Raw genomic sequence first — 26,341 nt, 5'->3', positions numbered from 1 at the left:
CACACAACTGCTAAATCTCATTCTCCACAACCCTGCATTTGTGCTGAAAATTGTTCTGTCAGATTGTTAGTATGAGGTTAAAGCTCAATATTTTCAATTTATCTTTTTAAAAAAATTTTATTAAATTCTGTTTATTTTTCTAGATGAGGGGTCAGTAAACTTTTTCTGTAAAGGGTCTGATGGTAAATATTTTAGGTTTTCTGGGCTATCTAAGATTTCTATCTTATATTGTTCTCTGTTCTCCCTTAAAAAAACAAAAACAATGTTTTAAAAGTATAAAAACTACTTAACAGTTAAACAAAAGCAGGATGCAGAACAAATCTGGCCTGTAGGCTATAATTTGCCAAGCCCTATCCTAGACTATTGGGTTACTTTTGGATTCTGATTTGATCAAACAATATAAGAGGATCTCTAACATCTTCAGTTTCTGTCACTTACACACTTTAATAGAGTAACATTAAAATTTTCTTATATTGACCTTAACAAAAATGTTGAATAAAACAGGCAAGAGGAAAACCCCTCATCGCATGTCAGTACAGATTTTCTAAAGGCTGGCACCAATCCATTCCTTCATGTTTTGTAGATAAACTTGAAAAATTGTCAACTTAACCACGTTGTCATACAACTTATTCAAAATGATGTCAAAAAAGACTTTTCCAAATACTTTGCTTAAATATCAAAACACAATCAGCAACACTTCTCTGAAAGGGTATATTAATAATTACCCTGATTTGATCATCACATTGTATGTATGCCTTATAATGTACTCATAAATATGTCTAGATACTATATCAATTTTAAAAGTTTAAAATAGGAAACTAATTGTTTTGCATGGATTGCTTTTAGTAAACTAATGCTGCCTCCTAGTGATCAATTCCTTAAATACTTAAAACCAACTTTTAATAATTGAGTTTATATTTTTTATAATATTGATTGTCATAATTTGGAGAGTTTATATTTTTTCTTTCGTGATTAAAAACAGATTAGTTCACCTTAATCCTCGGCTACTCTATTATTACCAAAATTACCTCTCTAATGGTCTAGCAATTTATTCAGTGCTCTAGATCAAGGATTGAAAAATTCTAGTCCACAGGTCAAATCCATCCTGCTAATTGTTTTTGTAAATAACACTTTATTTGAATAAAGTCATGCTCATTAAATTATGTATTGTTCATGTCTCCTTTTACACTGCAATGGGAAAGTTAAGTACTTTCAACAGAGACTGTATTAGCTCACAAAGCCTGAAATATTTACCTTCAAATCCTTTGTATTAGTCAGGGTTCTCTAGAGGAACAGAGTCAACAAGAAGTATAATTATAAAAAGGGGACTTATTAGGTTGGCTTACGTGACCAGAAGCTGGATAGTCCATAATCACCGTCTGCAGGCTGGAGAGCTGGAAGAACCAGTAGCTGCAGCAGTGCAAGAGGCTAAAGCCCCAGAACAAGAGGGATCAATGGTGCTACCCTAGTCCAAGCCCTAAGGCTTTTGGAAATTCCTTGGAGAATCACTAGCAGAGTCCACTTTGAAAGAATGAAGAAGCAGGAGTCTGATATCCTCAGACCATCACAGCAACAATCAAGAACTCATTCAATAAGAACTGAGCTTGCATCTGCTGTTTCTTCCTACTTTTATTCAATCCAAGCCATCATCCTATGGGATGGTGCTGCCCATGCTTAGGGAGGGTCTCCACTTCAGTTGGTATCCCACATGCCAATCATTCCTAGACACATCCTCATTGACACACCCAGAAGCCTTTTAATTCAATCAAGTTGACAATTCAAATTAACCATTATATCTTTTATAGATGAAGTTTGTCAACCCCTGGTCTAGATGGGCCTGGATTCAAACTTATTTATTCAGCTCTCATAGGCTTTACTTTTATCTTATTAACCTTTATTCTATTATTAGTAGACAAAGCCCCCTTCTTCCTAGAAGAAATAACTAAAGGAAGATAGAATTTGAAGCCTTAATAGATAGCATCATCTTATTTCTTATTATTCCGCTGGATCAGATGCCTAGAATCTCTTACCCTGACTAATCTCTTGCTTCTCGTCACACATCCCATCCTCCCAAATTCATCCTTCAGGCTGCTACCCAGCTGGACAGTATTTTTAAAAGGTAAACTATTTTACCTACCTCAAACTCTTCGAGGGTTTCTTCCTATTATGATTAAGACAAAAAATATAAACTATATAATGATATAAAATGCCCTATCCCTTGCCTGTAGTGGGCATGCCTCCCACTATTCTCTGCATGTACACTCAACTCTTAGCCATATTCAACTTCCATCAGTTGCTATATTCTCTCAGCACCCCTTTGCATTTTGCATACCTTTGTTCTCCACAGATATATTCTCCTTTGGTAATTTTCCTGTTTCTTGGGCAGACTTAAGAGTTGCTTTGCTCTTCAATACCATTTAGGGTGTCCATGCATGTACACATGTAAGAATGTGTATATAAGCATATAAGTATGTATGTAAGCATATGTAAGCATGTGCATATATATGAATATGCACAAACATGCACACATATGATCTAGCTGTCTTATCCAACTTGGATTGTCATTTTGCATCATCATCTGGCTACAAGCCTGTCTCTGTAATAGATCAAGGAGTGGCAAATTATAGCTCAATGGCTTCTTTGGAGGACTGTAATTAATTCTAAGGCACAAACTGTGAATCTGATATTGTCATTTTTAGTGTCTACCAAAACCCTATTACAGAACCTCTCAGTTCATGGGGCCTAAAAGTTTCGTCAGGAATATCACAGTGCTTTTAGGCCAAATGAATATTAGCAGCTCCACTTACTAAGTAGAGAGATCCAAACAACTAACTAAACAACTTAGTAGCCATTTGGAAAAAAATAATATATGTGAGTCAAAAGAAAAAAATATTAAAACCATTATTAAATAATCACAATTATTTACCAATATAATGTGTGTAATCTGTAGGACATTTCATAACTTCTCAAACATCAGATCTAAGCATCAGATTGGACATTGCCACCCTTATTCTCTGTTTCCACACTGGTTTGGGCATAGTTTTTGTCATAATGACCACTGAAAACTCAGCTTTGTAAGGGTATGATGTGATAGAAAAGAGTATAACATGACCTAATGTTAAAATGTTAAACCATCTTGAGCTAGTACTTTGTTCTATCTGACAGATATCAAATCTCACTGTTTAATCTGAAAATTAAAAATATTCCACAATGCCTGAATGAGTTCACACAGTTAGGATCATTACATATTTGTGTAATTCACCTCAATAAAATGTTTATACAGTAAATTTATACCAAAATTGAATCAAGATTTTTTTCTTAAGAAAAAAAAATTGTTATAGAATGAATATCAGAAAATTTTTTTAGCCAGATGTTAAATATTTGGGGCTTGTAGGCATATAGTCTCTAGCAACTACTCAATATTACCACTGCAACATCAAAGCAGACATAGACAACAGATAAATGGACACCATCAAATGAATAGGAATTTGTTCCAATAAACATTATTTACAAAAACATGTAGCCAGCTCCAAACATCTGCTATCAGGAATCCTTTAAAAGGGCCATTGTTTCTACACTCAACTAAAAAGGTGAAACTAAATATCATCAGTTCACACTGATATGCATAAGTTAAAATTTCTTTGAGGAATGGGATTACAAAGTTATTAAAAATACCTTCACAAGGAAAAAACCTGGAATACATCATCAAAGTAAACGTCATCAGTAAAGGAATAAATATGAATAAAAAATCTCTTGATAGGATGCAATGCAAACATAAATTCACTTTTATGACATTTAAGCCAAATCTATAAGTAAAAATTTATCATGAGAAAACAGTAGAAAATCTGAATTGAGAATCATTCTACCAAATAACTAACTTGTAATCTTCATAACTATCAAAGTTATGAAAGTTTAAGAAAAAGCCAGGAGCTATTCCAGGAAAACAACAAATTATATGCACACACATGTGCACACACACACACACAGAGGCATGATTACAAAAGGCATCTATAACACTGGAGCATTTTGCTACGGAAAACATTATTAACTTAATTGGTGAGAGTTGAATGTGGTGCAAGAGTTAGATGCTAGTAATATTTCAATGTTTATTTCTCATTTTCATTAGTTGTAGTGAGGTTTTATAGGAGATATCTTTGCTTATACAGCTGTTGGAGAATCAAGTCAGAATTTTGCTCTGAGTTTAAGAAAAAACATTCTTTGTTCTGTACTTTTTTTCTGTAACTTTAAGAGTGTTTCCAAATTTTAATTGTTAAAATTAAGCCATGAAGGAACAGATATGCTCTATGTTTATATTTATATGTTCTATAAATATTACTGCTCTTTAATTATCAGTACAGATGCCCCCAATTCTATTCTATTCTCATGACCTTCTCCCATTTCCTTACCAGGCAAATACATCTTATAGAATGTAAAAGAAATATATATATATATATATATATATATATATATATATATATATATATATATATATAATGATTCTACTTTATTTAAGAAATGAAAGTAAATTTTACTCAATTAATAAGGCTTTATTAAACATTAGTAAATTCAATTACATTCTCAGAATTAGGCAAGAAAGAAAAGGAAAAGGAAAAAAATTATAGAGTATCTATATGTGTCAGGAAATGAAAGAGAAAGAATGGTTACTGTCCTAAAGATTATATTGGTCTTCTTCAATTTCTTTATTTAGTGTTCTGTCGTTTTTCTTATGGAGGTCTTTCACCTCTTTTGTTAAATTGATTCCCAAGTTTTTTTTTTTAAGCTATTATGAATGGGGTGATTTTCCTAATTTCTTTTTCAAAGGATTCATCAGTGAGGTATAGAAGTGCATTTGACTTATGGATATTGATTTTATATCTTGTTACTTTGCTGAATTCATTTATTAATCTAGAAGTTTTCTGGTGGAATTTTTTGTATCCTCTAAGTACAGAATCATGTCATGGGCAAATAGTGATAGTTTGAGTTCTTCTTTTCCTATTTGAATCCCTTTAATTTCTTTTGTCTAATTGCTCTGACTAGAGTTTCAAGGACTATGTTAAATAGAAGTGGTGAAAGAGGGCCTCCCTGTCTTGTTCCAGTTTTTAGAGAAAATGCTTCCAATTTTTCTACATTTAGAATAATATTGGCCTTTGGTTTACAAACAGATAGCTTTTTACAATGTTGAAGTATGCTTCTACTATCCCTAGTTTTTCTAGTGTTTTGAACATGAAAGGGTGCTATATTTTGCTGTTGGTATCTCTGTATCTATTGAAATAATCATATGATTCTTATCTTTGAATCAACTGATGTGGTGAATTACATTTATTAATTTCCATATGTTGAACCAATCTTGCATCCCTGGGATAAACCCCAGTTGATTATGGTACACTATCTTTTAAATATGTTTTGGTGTGTTATTTGCCAGAATTTTACTGAGAATTTTTGTGTCTATGTTCATCAGGGATATTGGTCTGAAGTTTTCTTTCCTTGATGAGTATTTGTCTGGCTTTGGCATTAGGGTGATACGAGTTTTGTAGAATGAGTTTGGGAGGGTTCCCTCCTTTTATATTTCATGGAATAATTTGAGAACACTAAAGAAAGAAATTGAAGAAGACCTTAAAAATGGAAAGATCTCCCATGCTCTTGGATAGGCAGAATCAATGTTGTCAAATATCCATACTACCAAAAGTGCTATACACATTCAATGCAATATCAATTAAAATTCCAATGTCATACCTCATATAAATAGAAAAAGCAATCATGAAATTCACTTGGAAAAATAAAAGGTCCAGGCCCCGCGAGGTGCACGCCTGTAATCCCAGCGGCTCAGGAGGTGGAAGTAGGAAGATTGTGAGTTCAAAGCCAGCCTCAGCAATTTAGCAAGGCGCTAAGCAACTCAGTGAGACCCTATCTCTAATAAAATACAAAATAAGTCTAGGAATGTGGCTCAGTGGTCAAGAGCCTGTGTGTTTAATCCTGGTACCCCCAAAACAAAAATTAAAATAAATAAATAAATTAAAAAGCTCAGAAGAGCCAAAGCAATCCTTAGCAAGAAGAGTGAAGCAGGAGGCATCACAATACCAGCCCTTATATTGTACTACAGAGCTACAGTAAAGAAAGTAGCAAGGTATTGACACAAAACCACAAATGAAGACCAATGGTACAGAGTAGAAGATGCAGAGACAAACCCATATAAATACAGTTATCTCATACTAGACAAAGGCTCACAAAACGCACATTGGAGAAAAGATAGCCTCCTCAATAAATGGTGCTGGGAAAACTGGAAATCTATATGCAGCAAAAATGAAATTAAACCCCTATCTCTCACCATGCACAAAACTCAACTCAAAGTAGATTAAGGACCTAGGAATTTGACCAGAGACCCTGCGCCTAATAGAAGAAAAAGTAGACCCAAATCTAAATCATGTCGGATTAGGCCTTGACTTCCTTAACAAGAGTCCTAAAGTGCAAGAAATAAAATCAAGAATCAATAAATGGGATGGATTCAAACTAAAAAGCTTCTTCTCAGCAAAGGAAACAGTGAGGTGAATAGAGAGCCTACAGAATGGGAGCCAATTTTTAACACATGCATATCAGATAGAGCACTAATCTCTAAGATATACAAAGAACACAAAAAACTTAATCCCAGAAAAATAAACAACCCAAACAATAAATGGGCTAAGGAACTGAACAGACATTTCTCAGAAGAAGAAATACAATCAATCAACAAATATATTAAAAAACGTTCAACATCTCTATCAATTAGAGAAATGCAAGTCAAAACTACTCTAAGATTTCATCTCACTCCAGTCAGAATGGCAGTTATCAAGATTATAAGCAACAATAAGTGTTGGCAAGGATGTGAGGGAAAAGGCACACTCATACATTGCTGGTGGCACTGAAAATGGGTACAACCACTCTGGAAAGCAGTATGGAGATCCCTTGGAAAAATGGGAATGGAACCGCTATTTGACCCAGCTATCCCACTCCTTGGTCTATACGCAAAGGACTTTAAAATAGCATACTACAGGGACACAGCCACATCAATGTTCACAGCAGCACAATTCACAATAGCCAAACTGTGGAACCAACCTAAATGCCCTTCAATAAATGAACAGATAAAGAAACTGTGGTATATAACTCAGCAATAAAAGAGAATAAAATTATGGCATTTGCAAGTTAATGGATGCAGTTAGAGAGTATCATGCTAAACAAAATAAGCCAATCCCCCAAAACCAAAAGCCAAATGTTTTCTTTGATAAGTGGATGCTAATCCATAATGGGGGGGTGGGACATGGGATGAGTGGAAGAACTCTGGATTGGCCAAAGGAGAGGGAGGCGAGGGGATGGGTCATTGTGATGGAAAAGATGGTGGAATGAGATGGACATCATTATCCTAGGGGTATGTATGATTGAATGAATGGTGTGACCCTACTTTATATACAACCAGAGAAGTGAAACATTGTGCTCCATTTGTGTACAATGAATCAAAGAGCATTCTGCTGTCATGTGTAACTGATTAGAACAAATAAATTTTAAAAATTTTTAAAAAGACTATATTGGCTCAGTAGACAAGTCTGCCAAACACATTCACTATGAAAAACACATAATTATGAACTAATTTGTGTAAATCTGCTCTACAGCTGTCTTTCCCCACACAACTCAGCCTCATGGGAAGAGCAATTAGAAGTATCAAGAATGCTTAATTAAGAAAGACATGGAGGTAAGGGTAAAGAATTTTGCCTAAAATACAAAACAATGTTGATAGTACAGATCTAAATAATCCGAGAGGACAAAGAATCATATGTCCATCCTGGAACAAAGAGAAAGAGGGAGAATCCTAGGAGGCTCTTGATATTGAGTCTTTCATCCACACTTCAATATTTGCTAACCTGCCTCAATGTCCATAATATTGCTGAGGTGTAAATGAAAAAAAAAATAAGTGCACACACTGCGAAGATGGTATACAAAGAACAAGTCGCTTGGCAATTGAGTAAACCTAGGTGACAACACAATTCACATCAAAATTAGCAGACGCTAGAAGAGAAAAAACAGAGGCTTGGGATTTTTTCTTAGGACACAGATAATCAAACTAAGGTTATTAATAGATATTTTCTGAGAAAAATAAATAAATTTGGAATGCAATGAAACAAAGTCAGGCAAGTCTCTTTCTTAGAGAACTTCTTAAAGCCGATAATATGCTAATGTGCACTGTGCAACTAAAAAGAAGAGGCCACATTTGCATGATTCACTTAGATCAGCAGCCATTTCAAAATATTGAAGTACATGAAAAAGGGAATTAATTTTAAAAAGAGCTACTTTGGAAGGTACAACATTAACATAAATAACTGCATACAAAACTTTCTAGGAGCCTCCTATCCCTCTAAAGTTTGATACTTTATCTTCACAACAACTCTATGACACAGGGCAATTATGATTCTTTTTTTTACTTGAAGGAAAATGAAATATAGAAATATTAATCAAATTGCCAAAGGTCACATGGTTGAAAATAGTCAAGCCAGTATTCAGACTCCGACAGTCTGGCTCCTGCAGCCAAGTTCTTAATCATTGCACAATGTCATTCACTTAATGAAGTCCTTACCATGCATTCCAAAATAAATTGTTAGTTGGATATTAAGCAAGAATGAAAAATAAGCATGATAATTAATTTAAATAGAAGGCAAAATTTATTAATTTACAAAACTCTTCAAGGAAATTGGAGATGGGAGAAGGTAGTAAAAATTGGAATTATAATTATGAAGTATACAGTTATGATAATGCACAGTTCCATAATTAACTAAAATTAAGAATCATTTCAAGCAAAAGGTAGGTATCTCAATTTCCTAATCCACATGTAGGAAAACAATATGGCAAACACTTTGAAAATGTTCTCACCGTGATTCTCTTCATATCTAGCTGGCGCAGCTGCATCATATTCTGAAGGACAGTGTGTTTGTACCATGACTCTTGAGCTATTGGGTTGCCATCAAAAGTGATGTCTGATAGGGAAGTAGAGTCAGCAAGACAGGAAACACTGTCAAAACTACAGGAGAGACAAACCGCTGGATTATTCTGAGGCCTTCAAATAATGCTTTTGTAATAGACTTTTAAAAGAACAACTTTAGAATTATAGAAAAATTGAGAACATAGTATAAAGAGTTCCCAAATACTTAACACTCAGTTTTCTCTTTATTAACATCTTGTATTAGTACAGTACACTTGTTACAATTAATGAGCCAATATCAATACAGTTGTACTAACTAAAGTCCAAATTTCATCCAGATTTCCTTAGTTTTTACTTAGTATTCTTTCTCTCTCCCAGGAGCCCATCCAGGATACATTATATTTAGTTGTCATGTTTCTTTAAGCTCCCCTTGATTATGACAGTTCTCAGACTTTTTAAAATATTTTCAATAGCCCTGACAATTTTAAGAATACTTGTCAGCTATTTTGTAGGATGCCTTCTATTAGGATTTGTTGGATATCTTTCTCATGACTACACTAGGGTTAAGGAACCTATGCTAACATGACTTACCACTGTTGATAATTTGCCTTGATCATCTGGCTCAGGCCGTGTTTTTCAGTTTTCCCCAATGTAAAGTTAGTATTCCTTTCCCTTTTTTCATACTGAACACTTTGAAAGGAAGTCACTATATGATGTGCAGTCCACACTTAGGAAAGAGTTAAGTATTTCCCCCTCCTTAATAATTTAGAATTTTTCTTTTTTGTATTTGGGGGTGCATTTATTTATTTCTATCAGTTTAGACTTATGCATATTTATTTTATGCTTTGGGTTACTTATCAATACCACTTTACTTATTTTCTTGTTCTAATTGTTTCAGCTTCGGCCATTTTGGAAATTCTTTCAATTGGCTCCTATATGTTCCTTGACCATCAATATGGATTATTATTACTAGTAGTAGTACTTCCTTAATTTCTAGTTCTACAATGTTTTTTAGATTGAAATATTTCCTGCCTTGTTCCTAGACTCTACCATTTCTCCAAGGAACTATGGCTCTTTTTATTGGAGAAGATATTAGAAACAAAGATCTAGGGGCTCCAGATATACTTTTTGCTAACCTAGTATCATTTCTTTTAGGCCCTCTCAGCTGAGAGAAAAAAATTACACACACACACACACACACATAATATATATTATATAATATATATATCATATGTATATTTATTTATATATATATATATAAATATCTTAACATTTCTCTTTATAACCATCTGTATCTATATTAGGCTAATTCATGACAATTCATAGTGATGTCTCCAAATCTAAATTATTACCGAATGAATCATTTTAGCCTACTGCCCTTGCTTGTCTGAAAATTCCTACTGCAACAAGGAGAAATCTGGTTTCTACTATCTGCTACCTATTTACTTAATTATTCAATTCCAGTATATCTGAATAGAGGTATCAGAATTTATAAGCTGTACTCACAATAGAAAATAATTTTATCAACTTAAATACAATGATTAAGTATAATTCCTTTTGCATTGAGTCTCAAAGATTCACTTCCAATGTTATATAAGCCAGTGCCTCTGTCCCCCACCCCTTCAGGGAGATTTATTCATATATTTAAAAATCTACAGTTAGATTTTCTTGCTACAATTTGCATTCCTTTCATGGATCTTCCAAGCTCCTAAATAATAAAAATTTTTAAAATTTGCACACATTGAGGATTTATCACTGTAATATTTATTCTACAGGTTTTGACAAATGCATAATGTCATATATCTACCATTAAAATATCATATAGGATAGTCTTCATGCCCCCCCCCCCCAAATGGTTTATCCATTCAATTCTCCTCCTATTCACTCCAATTCCTGGAAATCCCTGATCTTTTTTACTGTCTCTATAATTTTGAAATTTAAGAAATGTCAAATAATTGGAAGTAAATACTACTAGAATTTAGCCTTTTCATATTGACTTCTTTCATGTAGTTATATGCATTTAATGCGCACTCATCCATGTCTTTTCATGGCTTTATAGCTAATGTTTTTATTAATGAGAAATATTGCATTGTATGAATGTAGCCCAGTTTCTTATTCACTTATCAAGAGCATCTTGGTTGATTTCATTTTTTGGTGAAAATGAATAAAATTGCTATAAGTATTTGTCAGCAGCTTTTTAAATGGACATGTTTTAATTTAAATTGAGTAAACACCTATGAGTACAATTGCTGGATCATATAGTAAGATGGTTTATTTTAGCTGTGTAAGAAACTATCAAAACTATCAAATTGTCTTCCAAAATGGCTATAATATCCTGCATTCTTATAAGCGTCCTATTTTCACCAGCATATGATATTTGTCAGTGTGTTTGGATGTTCTTCCAATAGGTGTGTAGTAGTATCTCATTTTAATATGCAATTCCCTAACAATGAAGGATATTGAGCTATTTCATATGTATAATGTGCCATCTGTATGTGGTTTCAGCTCTTTTGCCCATTTTTAATTGGATTCTTTGTTTTATATTATTGGTTCTTTTAGTTTTATATAACAGTAGAATCTATTTTGACATAATTATAAAAGCATGGAATACACCTTGTTCTAATTCAGTCCCCAATACCTCTTCTTCCCCTTCCCTCTCACAACTCCTGTTACCTTGCCTCTAATGATCTTTCTGTCATTTACCCATAGTTTTTATTAATTAATTTCTTATGGGTGTACATGATGGTGAGACTCAATGTGTTATATTCATGTGTATATATATTTATGTCAGATTCATTTAACTGTCTTTCCTCTTCCCATTGCCCCTCCTTTATCTTCATTTCCCTTTGTCTAATCTACTGAACTTTTTTTTAATATGGCCCCCTCCTCTTAATAGTAGCTTCTACATATCAGTGAAAATATTCAACCATTGGATGGGGAGATTGGCTTATTTCACTTAGCATGACAGTTACCAGATCCATTCATTTATCAGCAAATGTCATAAAGTCATTCTTCTTTACGGCTGAATAATATTCCATTCTGTATATATACCACTTTTTTCTTATCCATTTATCTGTTGAAGGGCACCTACCTTGGCTCCATAGCCTGCCTAGCTATTATGGATTGTGCTGCTGTATGACTGTAGCATACTGATTTTAAATCTTTTGACTATATACTAAGGAGTGGGATAACTGAATCAAATGGTGATTCCATTCCTAGTGTTCCATACTGCTTTCCAGAGAGGTTGCACCAATTTGCAGTCCCACCAACAATGTAGGAATATACTCTTTTCCCACCATCCTCATTAACATTTATTGTTATTTGTACTCTTGATAATTGTCATTCTGGATGGAGTGAGAAGAAATCTTGGTGTAGTTTTTTTTTTTAACCTCCTCAAAAGTTATTTCTTCAAAATTGATAACAATACCTGATAACCAGATCCATGGTAATAATACATTTTATATATGAAAGACTTAACTAAAACAATTCCAGAGTGCTACTAGCAGAGGTCACACAGAGGTGAAATGTAGTACTTCCAATGCTGTCTTCTGTGAGATCAGTCAAGTTTTCAAAGCATGAGAACTCAAATAGGTGCCATGAATGTTGGCAGATTACCAGTGCCTAATGTATTCATGAGAGGCCTGTGAGAGAATACTCAGTGATTAAGTGACCTACATACACCTTATGGCTTTTCCGTAAGGAAAAATGCATTTTAAAAGTCTTTTAGGTATTTTCTACAGTATCTGCATTATCTGTAGGAAGCTCTGACTTAGTTGTATATAGTTTGATATATATGTCTACCATTACATCCAGATCATGTTTTATATCAAAATTTATGTTAAGCAAAGTCAAGTTACTTGACCTTTGATCTGTCAAAGTGTTCCTCAAGTATGTTTTGAGACGCTTTCGTCCATTTTCATAGTGTTCATTCTCAAACTTTGTCACAGGAGAATATACAGGACCTTCAGCAAGGCATATAATTTAGGAAAAAACTTGATATCAGGCAGATGGAGGGCTTCATAAATGATGGATGGAAGCTCTATATCCTTCCCTTGTGTTTCCATTTGATTCTCCAATAGTGAAGCTTGACTGAAAGCATGTCGCAATTAGGCAAGTCACTTCTGTTCATGTCAGCATGGTGCTCCTCTGATGTACTGACTTTGAGCTGTCCCATGGCTAAGGGTACCAGGGATAAGAATTTAAGAGCTTTGAGGAACTGTTCTGAAAGTATCTTTAAGTTTCTGAATGATGTGCTCCATTGTTGGAACACTTAGGGTTTCTTTACAGAAACTTTCAGAGATTAGTTGAGATTCCAGGTTACCCTGCTGAGCCCTATGCAATTTCCCAGGGAGTTTAATCTGAATATCAAGTTTGGTTGCCAAATTTGTTGCTTCCTCAAACCAAAACTCATTATAAACTTCAATATTTTCCATTAGTTCACTGAATGAATATAGCACTGTGGTCAAGATACAGTGGCAAAGAAGATATCAAAAATTTATCCCTAGAGATTTTTTTCTAAAGGCTCTTGTAAAACATAAGACATTTTTATGAACAACAGTGGTAGCAATGCAATCAAATCTGTTACTGCAGTACAGAGTACAAATGCTTGACAAGTTATACCATCTAATATTTGTGTCACTATTTATACAATCTAAAACAAGTGCTTGCAGGAGATCCACCAAAATTTTGAAAGCATCATGCCTGCCTGTCCATTGAAAACGTCAAATTTCCTTCAGTTCTTTACCCCTTTCTTCACTGTTCTGAAAAAGAACAGAAATTACATTGTCAAGTTCTAATAGCAATTGTGGTGATGGATGGAAAAAAGAACAAACTTCCTCAATAGTTTCTAATGTAATAGGCACCCCCATTGCAGGCACTGATTTTGTCAACCACATGATTAAAGCATAGGAAGAGCAGAGTGTGTGAATAGCTTGAGGATATTTTTATAAAAGTCTAGAAGCAACAACTTTCATTTTGGAAGAGAATCCACTAGGCACAATGTAAACCTGGCCATGATAATACTCCATATTTAGTCCCCACGTCTCAGTTATTGTATGAAACTTCACAGCCAAAATTTCTGCATTAGTTTCATAAGCAGGAAGCCCACAAATTCTTCTCTCAGGCTATGAGATTCATCTACAAACCTCACCAACACTGGAAGGTATTCTTCCCCTGCTATGTCCACCACATCATCAGTGATAATGGGAGAGAAGTGTGAGTCTCTCCCTTCCCTGTGAGTTTCTTCCTGAATGCAGCTCTCACAGATCTGTTTCTGCTGTGTTCTTGAACAGAACAACATGTTAGCATTTTCTAAGGACCTCTTCACCAAAATTTATCTAGCCCTCCAAAAGGGCCTGAAAGTTATCAGGAGTGAAGAGACCTTCTGAGATTTCATCAGCCTCATGCACATTCAGAGGTGTGTGTGTGTGTGTGTGTGTGTGTGTGTGTGTGTTTATTTTCCCCATAAGAATCAAAACTTCAAATGAAGACTTTAAGAGTATTCTTTGTTTTCCTTCTCTTTAAGCTTAAAGGTAAAATCTCTTCATCTGGCTCATCACCCTATTTTTCTGCACTAGGGTTCTGAGCATTGCTGTTGTTTCTTTTTTGTTGTTGTTGTTCCTGTTCATAAGTTTTATCAATTTTTTTTTCTATTTTAGTGTCCTGATTTCATCTTCACTCAATTCTTTTATTCATTTTCTGTGTCTACTATGTGGATTGTCAAATGACTGGTAAGATCAAATATTTTTGGTATTGCATTATCAATCAAAAGTTGATTTTGTATCCACTTTGCTGAGAGTCCTATAAGGACTCTCCCAATGACTTCACAAGTATCTGTTTCAATTAATTTTGGGAAATAAAATAACACAATCATTCTTTACTTTTCTGATGCCCCCTGTGAAATGTAGAATTCTACAGATCATAGATGTCTTGAAGTGTTTGCACACAATCGATAATGTTTATTTAGTTGATCAGGTTGTTTTCTTATCTTCCAAGTCAGCTCTTCTACAATTCTCTACCCACTTCTGGCATCTGACCAAATCCCCTAGGAAGCTGAAGAAAGCCAGGTCAGACTGCATGCTCTTACGCATGCAATTGGGGGCAGTGCTGAAGTTCGGCATCTAGTGCTTCCTTAAGACCTCCTTAGGGCAGCCACCAGCCCATGGGGCACCTATTTGAGTTCTCATGCTTTGAAAACTTGTCTGATCTCACAGAAGACAGCATTGGAGGTACCACATTTCACCTCTGTGTGACCTCTGCTAGTAGCACTCTGGAATTGTTTTAGTTAAGTCTTTCATATATAAAATGTATTATTACCATGGATCTGGTTATCAAGTATTGTTATCAATTTTGAAGAAATAACTTTTGAGGAGGTTAAAAAAAAACTACACCAAGATTTCTTCTCACTCCATCCAGAATGACAATTATCAAGAGTACAAATAACAATAAATGTTGTATGACTCCCTTAAATAGTATGAAATTTGACCTTCTTTGTATCTTCTGATTAACTTTAGCTTCAAGTACACTTTATCTGAAATGAGAATAGTAACCCCTGCCTGCTTATGAGATCCATAAGAATGATATATTTTCTCTTATCTTTTCACTTACAGTCTGTGGATGTCTTTGCCTATGAGGAGAGTCTATTGGAGACAGCAAATTGTTGGGCCTTATTTTGTGTGTAATGATGACCATTGCATTCCAACATCTTTCCTACCCCTATGCTCCCTTCCTTAACCTCCCTCCCCCTTTTGCCTTTGCCCTATCTAAAGTTCATTTAATCCTCCCAACCCCTAACCCTTGCAGCATATTATGAATCAGCATCCTTAAATCAGAGAAATTATTCAGCATTTGGTTTTTTGGGATTGGCTAATTTCACTTAGCATTATATTCTCCAGCTCCATCCATTTACCTGCAAATGCCATGATTTTATTCTCTTTGATTGCTGAATCCATTGTATATATGTACCACATTTTATATATCCATTCATCTACTGAAGGGCATCTAGATTGGTTCCACAGTTTAGGTATTGTGATTGTGCTGCTATAAACATTGATGTGGCTGTATCCCTGTAGTATGCTGTTTTAAAGTCCTTTGGGTATAGCATCAAGGAGTAGGATAGCTGGCTTAAATGGTGCTTCAATTCCCAGTTTTCCAGGGAATATCCATACTGCTTTCCAGAGTGGTTGTATCCATTTGCAATGCCACCAGCAATGAATGAGTGTGCTTTCCCCCCACATCCTCGCCAATACTTACTGTTGTTTGTATTCATAATAGCTGCCATTCTGACTGGAGTGAGATGAAATCTTAGAGTAGTTTTGTTTTGCATTTCTCTAATTGCTAGAGATGTTGAACATTTTTTCATATATTTTTTGATGGATTGTATATCTTCTTCTGAGAAGTGTCTGTTCAGTTCCTTAACCCATTTATCAATTGGTTATTTGTGTGTGTGGGGGGGTGGTGTTAAGTTTTTTGGGTTCTTTATATATCCTAGAGATTAGAGCTCTATTTGATGTGCCTGTGGTAAAAACTTACTCCCATACTATAGGCTCTCTATTCACCTCACTGATCGTTTCTTTTGCTAAGAAGAAGCTTTTCAGTTTGAATCTATCCCATTTATTGATTCTTGATTTTATTTCTTGCACTTTAGGACACTTGTTCAGGAATTCGGGGCCTAATCCAACATGATGAAGATTTGGGTCTACTTTTTCTTCTGTTAGGTGCAGAGTCTCTGATCTAATTCCTAGGTCCTTGATCCACTTTGAGTTGAATTTTGAACATGGTGAGACATAGTGCTTAATTTCATTTTGTTGCATATGGATTTCCAGTTTTCCTAGCACCATTTGTTGAAGAGGCTATCTTTTCTCCAATGTGTGTTTTGGGTGCCTTTGTCTAGTATGAGATAACTGTATTTATGTGGGTTTGTCTCTGTGACCTCTATTCTCTACCATTGTTCTATAAGTCTATTTTGGTGCCAATACCATGCCATTTTTTTTTTTACTATTGCTCTGTAATATAGTTTAAAGTCTGGTATAGTGATGCCATCTCCTTCATTCTTGTTGCTAAGGATTGCTTTAGCTATTCTGAGTCTCTTATTTTTCAGTTGAATTTCATGACTGCTTTTTCTATTTCTATGAGGAATGTCATTGGGATTTTGATTGAAATTGCATTAAATCTGTATAGTGCTTTGGGTAGTGGTCGTTTTGATAATATTAATTCTGCCTATCCAAGAACAAGGTAGATCTTTCCATCTTCTAAGGTCTTCTTTAATTTCTTTCTTTAGCATTCTGTGGTTTTCATTGTAGACGTCTTTTACCTCTTTTGTTGATTCCCAAGTATTTTTTTTAATGCTTTGTAAATGGGGTAGTTCTCCCCATTTCCTTTTCAGAGGATTTGTCACTGATATACAGAAATGCCTTTGGATCTGAGATATTACCAATTCCACCTTAAATTCTTATAGTATCCATGCAGATTTTCTGTACCTCCCCTTGATGTTGGGCTACAAGACCCTGCTGGTATCCCTCAATGTATGCTACTGCAACTAAAGGTAATGGCAGCAATATCTGAGGTAATTCAAGATAATAGTAGAGGTGCCCCGAGATGGATACAACATCTTACAGAAATGGGGCTGAAAAGGTGGACCTTACACTGTCTTTAGGATGCAGCTGCTTCTAGGCCCCGTCTGTTGTCAAAAGGTAGGGGAGCATGGGGAAGGCTATGGTAATATCTGCAGTATCCCAAGATGGAAGCAGGATAGGCTTGGGCTCCCAGGTGTGTGTGCATGCGGGGGTGGCAGACTTGGACCTACCCTGGGCCTGGGTCCTGCATATGTTTTTGTAGATGGATCTTGGCCAGGCCTGGGCTCCGGCAGTGGTCTGCTGGTCAGAAAAAGCAGTCCTGTCCTGGAGCCTGAGCTCCAGCGGGTGTCTGCCAGTGACAGGATGGACCCGGTCCTACTCTGAGCCTGAGTCCCACACAGGTCGATGTGGGAAGATCTGGGCCAAGCCTGAGCCCTGAACCTTATTTTTTAATCCATTCTGTCAGACTATATCTTTTGATTCATGAGTTTAGACCATTTACATTCAATGTTGTTAGAGATAATTTTTATTCCTTGTCATTTTATTTCTAGTTTTTACATTGATTTAAAGTCTCTGATTGACTATTGTTCTATTATAGTTTCTCTCTCTGCTTCATTGTTATTTTTCATTTCTTCTTCATGAAATGTTGTATTGTGTATGTTTGTAGTCCAGGCTTTCTAATTGTGAATTCTTTTAGCTTTTGTTTATTGAGGAAGGATTTTATTTCATCTTCAATTCTGTAGCTTAATTTTTTCTGGATATGGTATTCTTGGTTGGCACTCATTTTCTTTCAAAGCTTGTTATATATTATTCCAAGACCTTTTAGGTTTTAGGGTCTGGGTTGAGAAATCTTTTGAGATCTGCATTGGTTTACCTATAAATGTGACTAATTATTTTTCTTTAGCAGCTTTTAAAATGCCCATTAAGTTGTTTTGCATTTTCATTATAATGTGCCTTGGTGTGGATACATTGTAATTTTGCATATTTGGAGTCCTATATGCCTCTTGTATTTGATTTTCCATTTCAATCTTTAGGTTTGAAAATTTTTCTGACATTATTTCATTTCAAAAATTGTGCATTCCTTTAATTTATATTTTAGACCCTTCATTTATCCTAATGAATCTTAAATTTGGCCTTTTAATGCTCTCCCATATTTCTTGAAAATTCTGTTGATGATCTCTTAACATCATTTTCTCTATGATCAACTTTACTTTCAAGATTATATACTTTATCTTTGCTGCCTAAACTCTTATCTTCAAAGTGGTCTAATCTATTGGTTATGCTTTCCATTGAATTTTTATTTTAGCTTATTGATCCCTTCATTTTGAGGATTTCTGATTCATCTTTTTCAGAATCTCCATCTCCTTATTAAAGTGACCTTTCACTTTGTGTATACAATTGTTCCTTACATTATCTTTTACCTCATATAACAGTTTAACTATGAACTTTCTAAATTCCTTCTCTCACATTTCCTACACTGTGGTGTCAAAGAAGTCTATTGTTGCGGCATTTGGAATTGTTTGGAATGGTTTGTTGCCTTGCTTTTTTATATTATTTGTATGTGTCCCTGTCTATCGGTATGGTTCTGACTTCTTCTACATGAAGGACTAGTTTGTGAGCTTCTTCCTCTTAAGAGCCTGTGTTGGGTGATTATTCAGATGATGATATTTTAATTCACTGTGTGATCTCTGCTTATCCCAATATCAGCCCCACTTTAAGCAATACCACTGAGCCCTATACACCTATAGTTGCTTTTGGGCCAGGTCTCATTCTATTCAACCTCATAAGAACAAAAACTTTTTTAGTTGATCTCTGCTGTTCCTCAAGTTTTTATATACCTATAATAAATTTCTCTCAATTTTGGTTTTCCTTCGCTGCCTCCCAACTTGCTGCAAGGAGATCCAGGACTGCTGCCTTGCTCATTTCTGTCATCTTGAGCCTCCCCTCTTTGTTTTGTGATTGAGTTTTAAGAGTCTCTTAATATTATAGGTATGTGATTTATCAGATTTTTGTTTTGCAAAAATTTATCTCAGTCTGTGGCTGGTCTTTATACTCTCTTAGCAATGTCTTTCAAAGGGTAGAAGGTTTTAATTTTATGATATCCAACTTAATTGATTTTCTTTCCTTTTTTTTTCTTTCTTTCTTTCTTTTTCTTTTTTTTTTGGTACTAGGGATTGAACCCAGGAGCATTTAAACACTGAGCCACATCCCTAGCTCTTATTATATTTATAGACAGGGTCTTGCTGTGTTGCTTAGAGTCTTACTATGTTACTGAGGCTGGCTTTAAACTCACGATACTCATGCCTCAGCCTCCTGAGCAGCCGAGATTACAGAAATGCATTACCATGCCTGGCTGATTTTCTCTTTAATGGATCAAACCTTTGGTTTTTGAATCTAAAAGCTTATTGTCAAATCCAAGCTTGTCTAAAGTTTTTCCTACATTTTCTTCCAGGGGTGCTTAACCATTGAGCCACATCCCCAGTCCTTTTTTATATTTTATTTAGAGACAGGGTCTCACTGAGTTGCTAAGTGCCTCACTAAGTTGCTGAGGCTGGCTTTGAATTCACTATCCTCCTGCCTCAACCTCCCAAGTCACTGAGATTACAAGCATGCACCACTATGCTTGGCTCTTTCAGGATTTTAATATTTTGTGTTTTACATTTAGTCCTATGATCCATTTTGAGTTAAAAGATGTAAAACCAATGTCTATGTTCATTTTTTCCCCACATCAACATACAACTGTTCCAGAAAAGACTATCATTTCTCCATTGAATCAACTTTGCTTCTTTGTCAAAGATACCTAGCTGTATCTGTGTGAATCTATTTCTGGGTTTCTACTTGGTTTGGTTGATAAATATGTCTATTTTTTTTACTAACAGCCAATGCCTTGGTCATTATAATCTTTGTAACATAGCTTTGAAGTTATTCCAAATACACAGTTTACTATGTGAATAGCATGTTTTCCTGTGCTAAGAACATGGAATGTGGGGCTGAGGTTGTGGCTCAGCGGTAGAGCCCTCGCCTAGCACATGCAAGGTACTGGGTTCGATCCTCAGCACCATATAAAAATAAAAACAAATAAAAATAAAGAACATGGAATGTAACCACCATCCCCATGAAAACATTATATCACATCTTATCAGATCATATATGTGAGTTATCAGCTTCAACTAGAAGACTCCAAAACATATATAAATCCACAATTTTGACAGACATTGAAAGGTTAGCTTATGGCAGGGCTACCCTTTGTTGGCCTTTGAACAATTCTACAAAGCCTCACCCACCAACAGCAGCACTGCTTGCTACTGTTGAGCATCCTTGAGTGTGGTCATGGATTTCTGATATGTTGATCAAATATCCCTCCCCAAGAACCTCTCATAGGAAGGTACTGCTCAAATTTCAATTTGACTTAACATTTACAAAGGTGTGCTTGCATCCTACTGGAGCAATTAGGTTGTAACACTTTGGACTTTAAGTTAAATTATATCTCACTCACTTTGCAATATCTGTACCTCATCTATCAATGTATTCTCTTGAGATTTATTTTTGAGCATTGTAAATAAAAAAAATTTAATCCCTTTGGCAATTTTTTGAGTATTGTAAATAAAAAAAAATTTAATCCCTTTGAATGGCAATAAACTGTGATTAGAGAAATTGTAGTTTTATCGCCTTCTTATTTTAACCATATAAAACATACTTGAAATGGGCTATGTGAGTCCTCCATCTGTGTTCTTCTTCAGTATTATGTCAATATTCTAGGTCTTGGTCTTCCCATTTGAACTGTAAATTTCATTTCTTAATATCTATAATCACTTTTATGAGATTCTTATTGGGATTTTCATTTTTAAAGAAAGGAATAATCACTTTTCTAAATATTATAGCAGCTCAGTAAAGCTTATTTATATTGGAGGTCATTGACTCAAAATACCTAATATGTGCACTTAAGCTTACAAATCTTTCATTTATCCAGGCTTTATATTGAAAATTCCTTATTATGTATTAAGAAAAACTAGAAGACATGGAATATTTACGGTACATAAAATAACCTAGGCAATGACAATTAAAGTGGAGGCAAGTTTTATAGCAAGAATGAAGTTCAGGAGCTGGGGATGTGGTTCAAGTGGTAGCGCGCTCGCCTGGCATGCGCGGGGCGCTGGGTTCGATCTTCAGCACCACATAAAAATAAAATAAAGATGTTGTGTCCACCGAAAAGTAAAAACTAAATATTAAAAAAATTCTCTCTCTCTCTTAAAAAAAAAAGAATGAAGTTCACTGTTTTTTACTGTCACATTTAAATATCTACATTTTCATCACAATCAATGTAAAAATATACTCTGATATTAATTCTATTACCTCACACTTTATTTTTACTGATCTAAAAGATAAAGTCACAATTTGTATGCATTACATTGTCATTTTTAACTTACTTTTTAATTGCACTACATTGCCTTTGAGAAACGTTTTGATAATTACAAGAAGACATTTTAAAACCAGGTTAATGTACGTAGGTGAAAATGAGAGATTGCCACTCTACACCAGTCCCTCTCTCAGAAACTAAGGTTTCAGACAGAAACTATAAAGAGATTTTAAGCCAGGGGCACTAATATGATCAGATCCGCACTTAAGAAAATCACAGTTCAGTAACACTATAGAGGGTATAAAACAAAGGAAAGAGGTCAGAGTCAAAACTAGTTCTAAATTAGATTGTAGTAATATAGGTGAAAAATAGGGCCAAAAATATAAAAAAAACTATAATAATTTTTGTAAGCGTAAAAAGGAGTTAGTTTATTTGGAAGTTTAGAATGTAGAATGGATAGAAATTAGAAATCATTTGAAGGTGATAAAAGGAATCTAGAGTATCACCAAAGTTTCTTCCTCAGGAATACACTTGCAGTTGTGGTTATAAGAGTCATTCTTTGTCAAAATTAATTGAACTCTACACTTAGAATTAAGTGAAGAGCAGAAGCAACAGAGCCAGAAGATGATCTACGTTGGAAGATTGTCTTCCCTCAATGGCCCAACATAACTGAATAGAATTAAACTATAAGCTTCTTGCAGTCCAGAAATATACCACGACTACCACTAGAACACCTAACCCATCATTCAATAAGTGTGTATAAGGTTTTGGTGAGTACGTGAAAGCAAATAATGACTTGGAATTATTCCAAAGGGCTTATCCTTGATAACAATTAATATATGCTTTCTTATGTTGTTCTTGGAATTATCACTTAAAGAGATGATATTAAAGATTATTACTAGCTATATACATAACTAATCAGGTAGATGCACTAAAAAATGGAAACCATAGGTCCAGAAGCACAGTAGGCTGGATAATTTCATTTTATTGTAGAAAGATTGTAATTTTATTGTTATTTACTATTTATACAGATTAGACTACAGAGAGTCTAGATTTGAGTCTATGATTTAATTCTTATCACTCAATATAATTTTAAACCAAAGTTATTATAACTATTCCACCCCATCTCTCAAATATTACTTTAGGGAATAAAATTGATCTAATAATCACAATTCTAATTGTCTAATAATGGGTGGTTTTATACCTAAAACTAAAGAGTGTCTTCAGTGAATTCAAATCATATTTGTATGTATAGGAGAAAAAAGTGTGCTCAATGAATATAATCAATATGAAGCACTTTAGAGATTTAAAAGACCTGCAGGTGCCCACCTGATCTATATCTACAATTCAAGCACAACAGAGAGGGCATCAGGAATCACTGAAATCCTCAGCAGGTATTATCGTCACAGCAAGCTGCCAGGTTAGTTGCTAGTGCCGATGATGATTTAAGTCTTTATGCTTTGAACAGTTTTATTAAAGTAACAGTAAATTTGCATTGGTCCAGAAGATTCCTCACCAAATGTCATTTCCATTTGCCAGGCATTTGACCAATAAGCATGCCAGACATTCCTAGAAGCACACTGACAAAATGCATGTAATTTTAAAGATATTATCTAACCAAATAGAACAATATTCTTAAGTATGGATACAGGGTAATGAAGGGTTATATTCCAACTAACTAAAGCAAATAAAAATCAGACTATTTTTTAAAAATCTGGAAATAGAACAGTAAGTATAGTGGAGTACTGGCAACAGTCTCCCTCTACCCCTCTCTCTTTGTTAAGAACACTGAGTTGCTCATCTCTTCAGACAAGAATGGAAAAGTTTTGGTTCAGAAGCTGGGCTGACATTTAATTCATGATTTGACTTTAATCTTTTTCCAGCTTACTCATGTATTTGTTCTTACCCTGGTAGTCTCCTCCCAATGCCACATCTGCTTCCTATCTGCTAAAGAACCTATAGAAGAACAATCTGTCTCTCCTGACTAAAATTTGCATCTCAAAGGGAAAAGAAAATATTTTATAGCATTTTGTGCTTACTTAATAAAATACAAAGAAAGAAATAAAATTTCCATAAATGTATATATGCTACATAGGTATTTAACTAACAGTTCCCAAATATCAGTCAAATATCTCAAATTGGAAAGTTACCTCTAAAAATAAGCTATTTATTTTAGAAAAGGAGTTTTTATTCTTTTGTATCAATAATGTATCATGAATTCTGATAATGAAAAGTTTACTTCTTTAATATTGATCAGTGAAAATTTTACTAAATAGTTTCTATGTACCTAGCAGGCTGAAAGGAAACGGAATTATTAGAACAAATCATCAAGTGTGCTTTTAAAGCCTGAAATATATACAACTGATAAGCATAAAATAACTAGAATCACCTATAACAATATGTAAGTAACTTTTGAAGAGTGAAGCACAGTTAAAGCAAAGAGTATACAATGCAGGTGTTTGCATTGCTGACAGAATGACTTAAAATGCAAGATAAAATGTATTTGAAAAAAAAATCTTTTCAAATGCGTTCATGACCTACTAAAACAAATCAGGACTACATGAAGAAAAAAAGATAAAAGAGAGTAAAGATGGAAGCCCAGAGAAGCGAACAGAAGGTTGGCCTTTATGGTCTGAGGGCATCTGCTGAAACCTAAGCTTTGGTTTCTATGATCTTCAAGGCTGGAGGACAGAACCAAAAGAAAGTCACACAAGTCTAACTACGCTCCTGTCCATAAATTTGGGACCTCAAGAGCTAGATTCTCAAAACGGAATGAAATAGTTATAAACTTTCCTACTTGCTACTCCAGAAATATTACCTACTTCAACACTTGGGGCTAAGTAGAAGGGAAGGAACATTCTTCCCTGATTACTTTGAACCACAAACCACAACTTGAAGCTGGAATCCACACTAAATGTGTGGTCTGAAATATTTCAAAAGGAGAAACAATTTTTTGAAGAAGTCCAAATATGCATATGCCTATGAGAATACAATAAAAGCAGATTAAATTTCTCTATGGAGGAAACTATCCCAAAGGATTCTCAATGATAAAGTATCAAACAACAACAGCAAAACCAATTTACAGTTCAAAAGGAAATGAAAACACACTCTGGTTGACAGCCAGTAGAAACAAGTGGCGTAGTCAGATTGACTAAGACTTCAAATAATGGGATTATCAAACAAAATATTTTTAGAAACTACATTGCAAAAAATAAAAACAGGCTTGAAAATAGGAGCAAAATACAAGCAGATAGGAAAAGATACTAAAACTCTGGAAATAAAAATGTATAATTAAAGTTAAAATTCAAAGATAGTGAATAGAGATTAAGGGAATAACTTTATCCTGACTTTCCTGTACCTACTAATCTTTGGAGTGAGTAATCAAATGGATAAGAAAAGTTTACTCTACAGAAGAATTATAGGTAGAAAACTAGGCAGCTGAGAAGAAGGAAGAGAAGAGAAGGAAGAGGAAGAGGAGACTAGAATATTACAACTTTGTAATCCCTAAATACAGCCCAACAATAATTACCAATGACTGCTAAATACTCAGGTGAAAGGTGATGGGAAACTTTATTAATGTTACTAAGGGAACCAGTTAGCAACAGCTTAGCCTAGAAATCAGTTTTAACATTACGGTAAGAAAAAATAACATAACTTTTCTCTCTTCCTTTTTTTAATGTTTTATTTAATTTTCATTATCCTTGGTGTTGAATAACAAACAATCATCCATGTGATGCATGTCCATCGCAATTAATCACTAGAGTTCTTTTTAGTGCCTCTTGGTAGTAGGGGTTCTTAGACACTAACAGGTTCTTCTAAGGAATTTTAAAATGTCATCTAATAAGAAGTCATTCTTTTAGGTTACAAACTAAAATTATGATTGAGATTATTTTTTTTTCACATTCATGAAAACGATACCCAAATTTCCCTTGTGGAAAATATGAAAATAGTTTGTAGTTATACATAATAGGTGAAGTTCATTGTGACATAATCATATATGCATAGAATATAATTTGCTCCATTTCAGTCTCCAGTATGTCCTCTTTCCCTCTGCTTTTCCCTCTCCCTGTTACCCTTCCTTTACTCTACTGGTATTCCTTCTATTTATTTAGTATTTTTCATATTAGAGCTTTATAATAGATATACATAAAGGTGATATTCACTGTGGCACATTCAAATATATACATAGTGTGATTGGCCAATTACATTCTGTAGTTCCTCCCTTTTCCTGTCCCTCCTCCCTCCCCCCTCTATAACGTTCAAAAAGTTACAGGCACTTGAATATTTGAGAAGCTAAAGTCATATCAGAAAGAAACAAACAGAAAGTTTAGATATAGATTGTAACATAAACAACATGTTAAGGGAGGAGATAGAGACATATAAAGTTAGCCAGAAGTAATAATGTTAAACTGAGTCTTTAGATGTCTTTTGTTATAACAGTGACATTGACAACAGTTCAATAAAGAAAAT

General features: G+C 34.5%; 1 protein-coding gene and 1 pseudogene across 2 annotated transcripts in view; both read right to left on the bottom strand.

Annotated features, from left to right (window-relative positions):
- Window positions 1–26,341, bottom strand: part of Lrrc49 (leucine rich repeat containing 49) — a 171,569-nt gene that overhangs the window by 58,488 nt on the left and 86,740 nt on the right. For both annotated transcript variants that reach the window (XM_027926029.2, XM_027926032.2), the window contains one exon: window positions 8,893–9,040. In XM_027926029.2, coding sequence (XP_027781830.1) covers window positions 8,893–9,040 — 148 coding nt within the window. The remainder of the gene's footprint in view (window positions 1–8,892; window positions 9,041–26,341) is intronic.
- Window positions 12,665–15,060, bottom strand: LOC139704567 (52 kDa repressor of the inhibitor of the protein kinase-like; annotated as a pseudogene).

This window comes from Marmota flaviventris, chromosome 2 (genome assembly GCF_047511675.1).
Source record: "Marmota flaviventris isolate mMarFla1 chromosome 2, mMarFla1.hap1, whole genome shotgun sequence".
Taxonomy (NCBI): domain Eukaryota; kingdom Metazoa; phylum Chordata; class Mammalia; order Rodentia; family Sciuridae; genus Marmota; species Marmota flaviventris.
The sequence above is the reverse complement of the archived record's forward strand: the minus strand, read 5'-3'. Positions and strand labels throughout refer to the sequence as shown.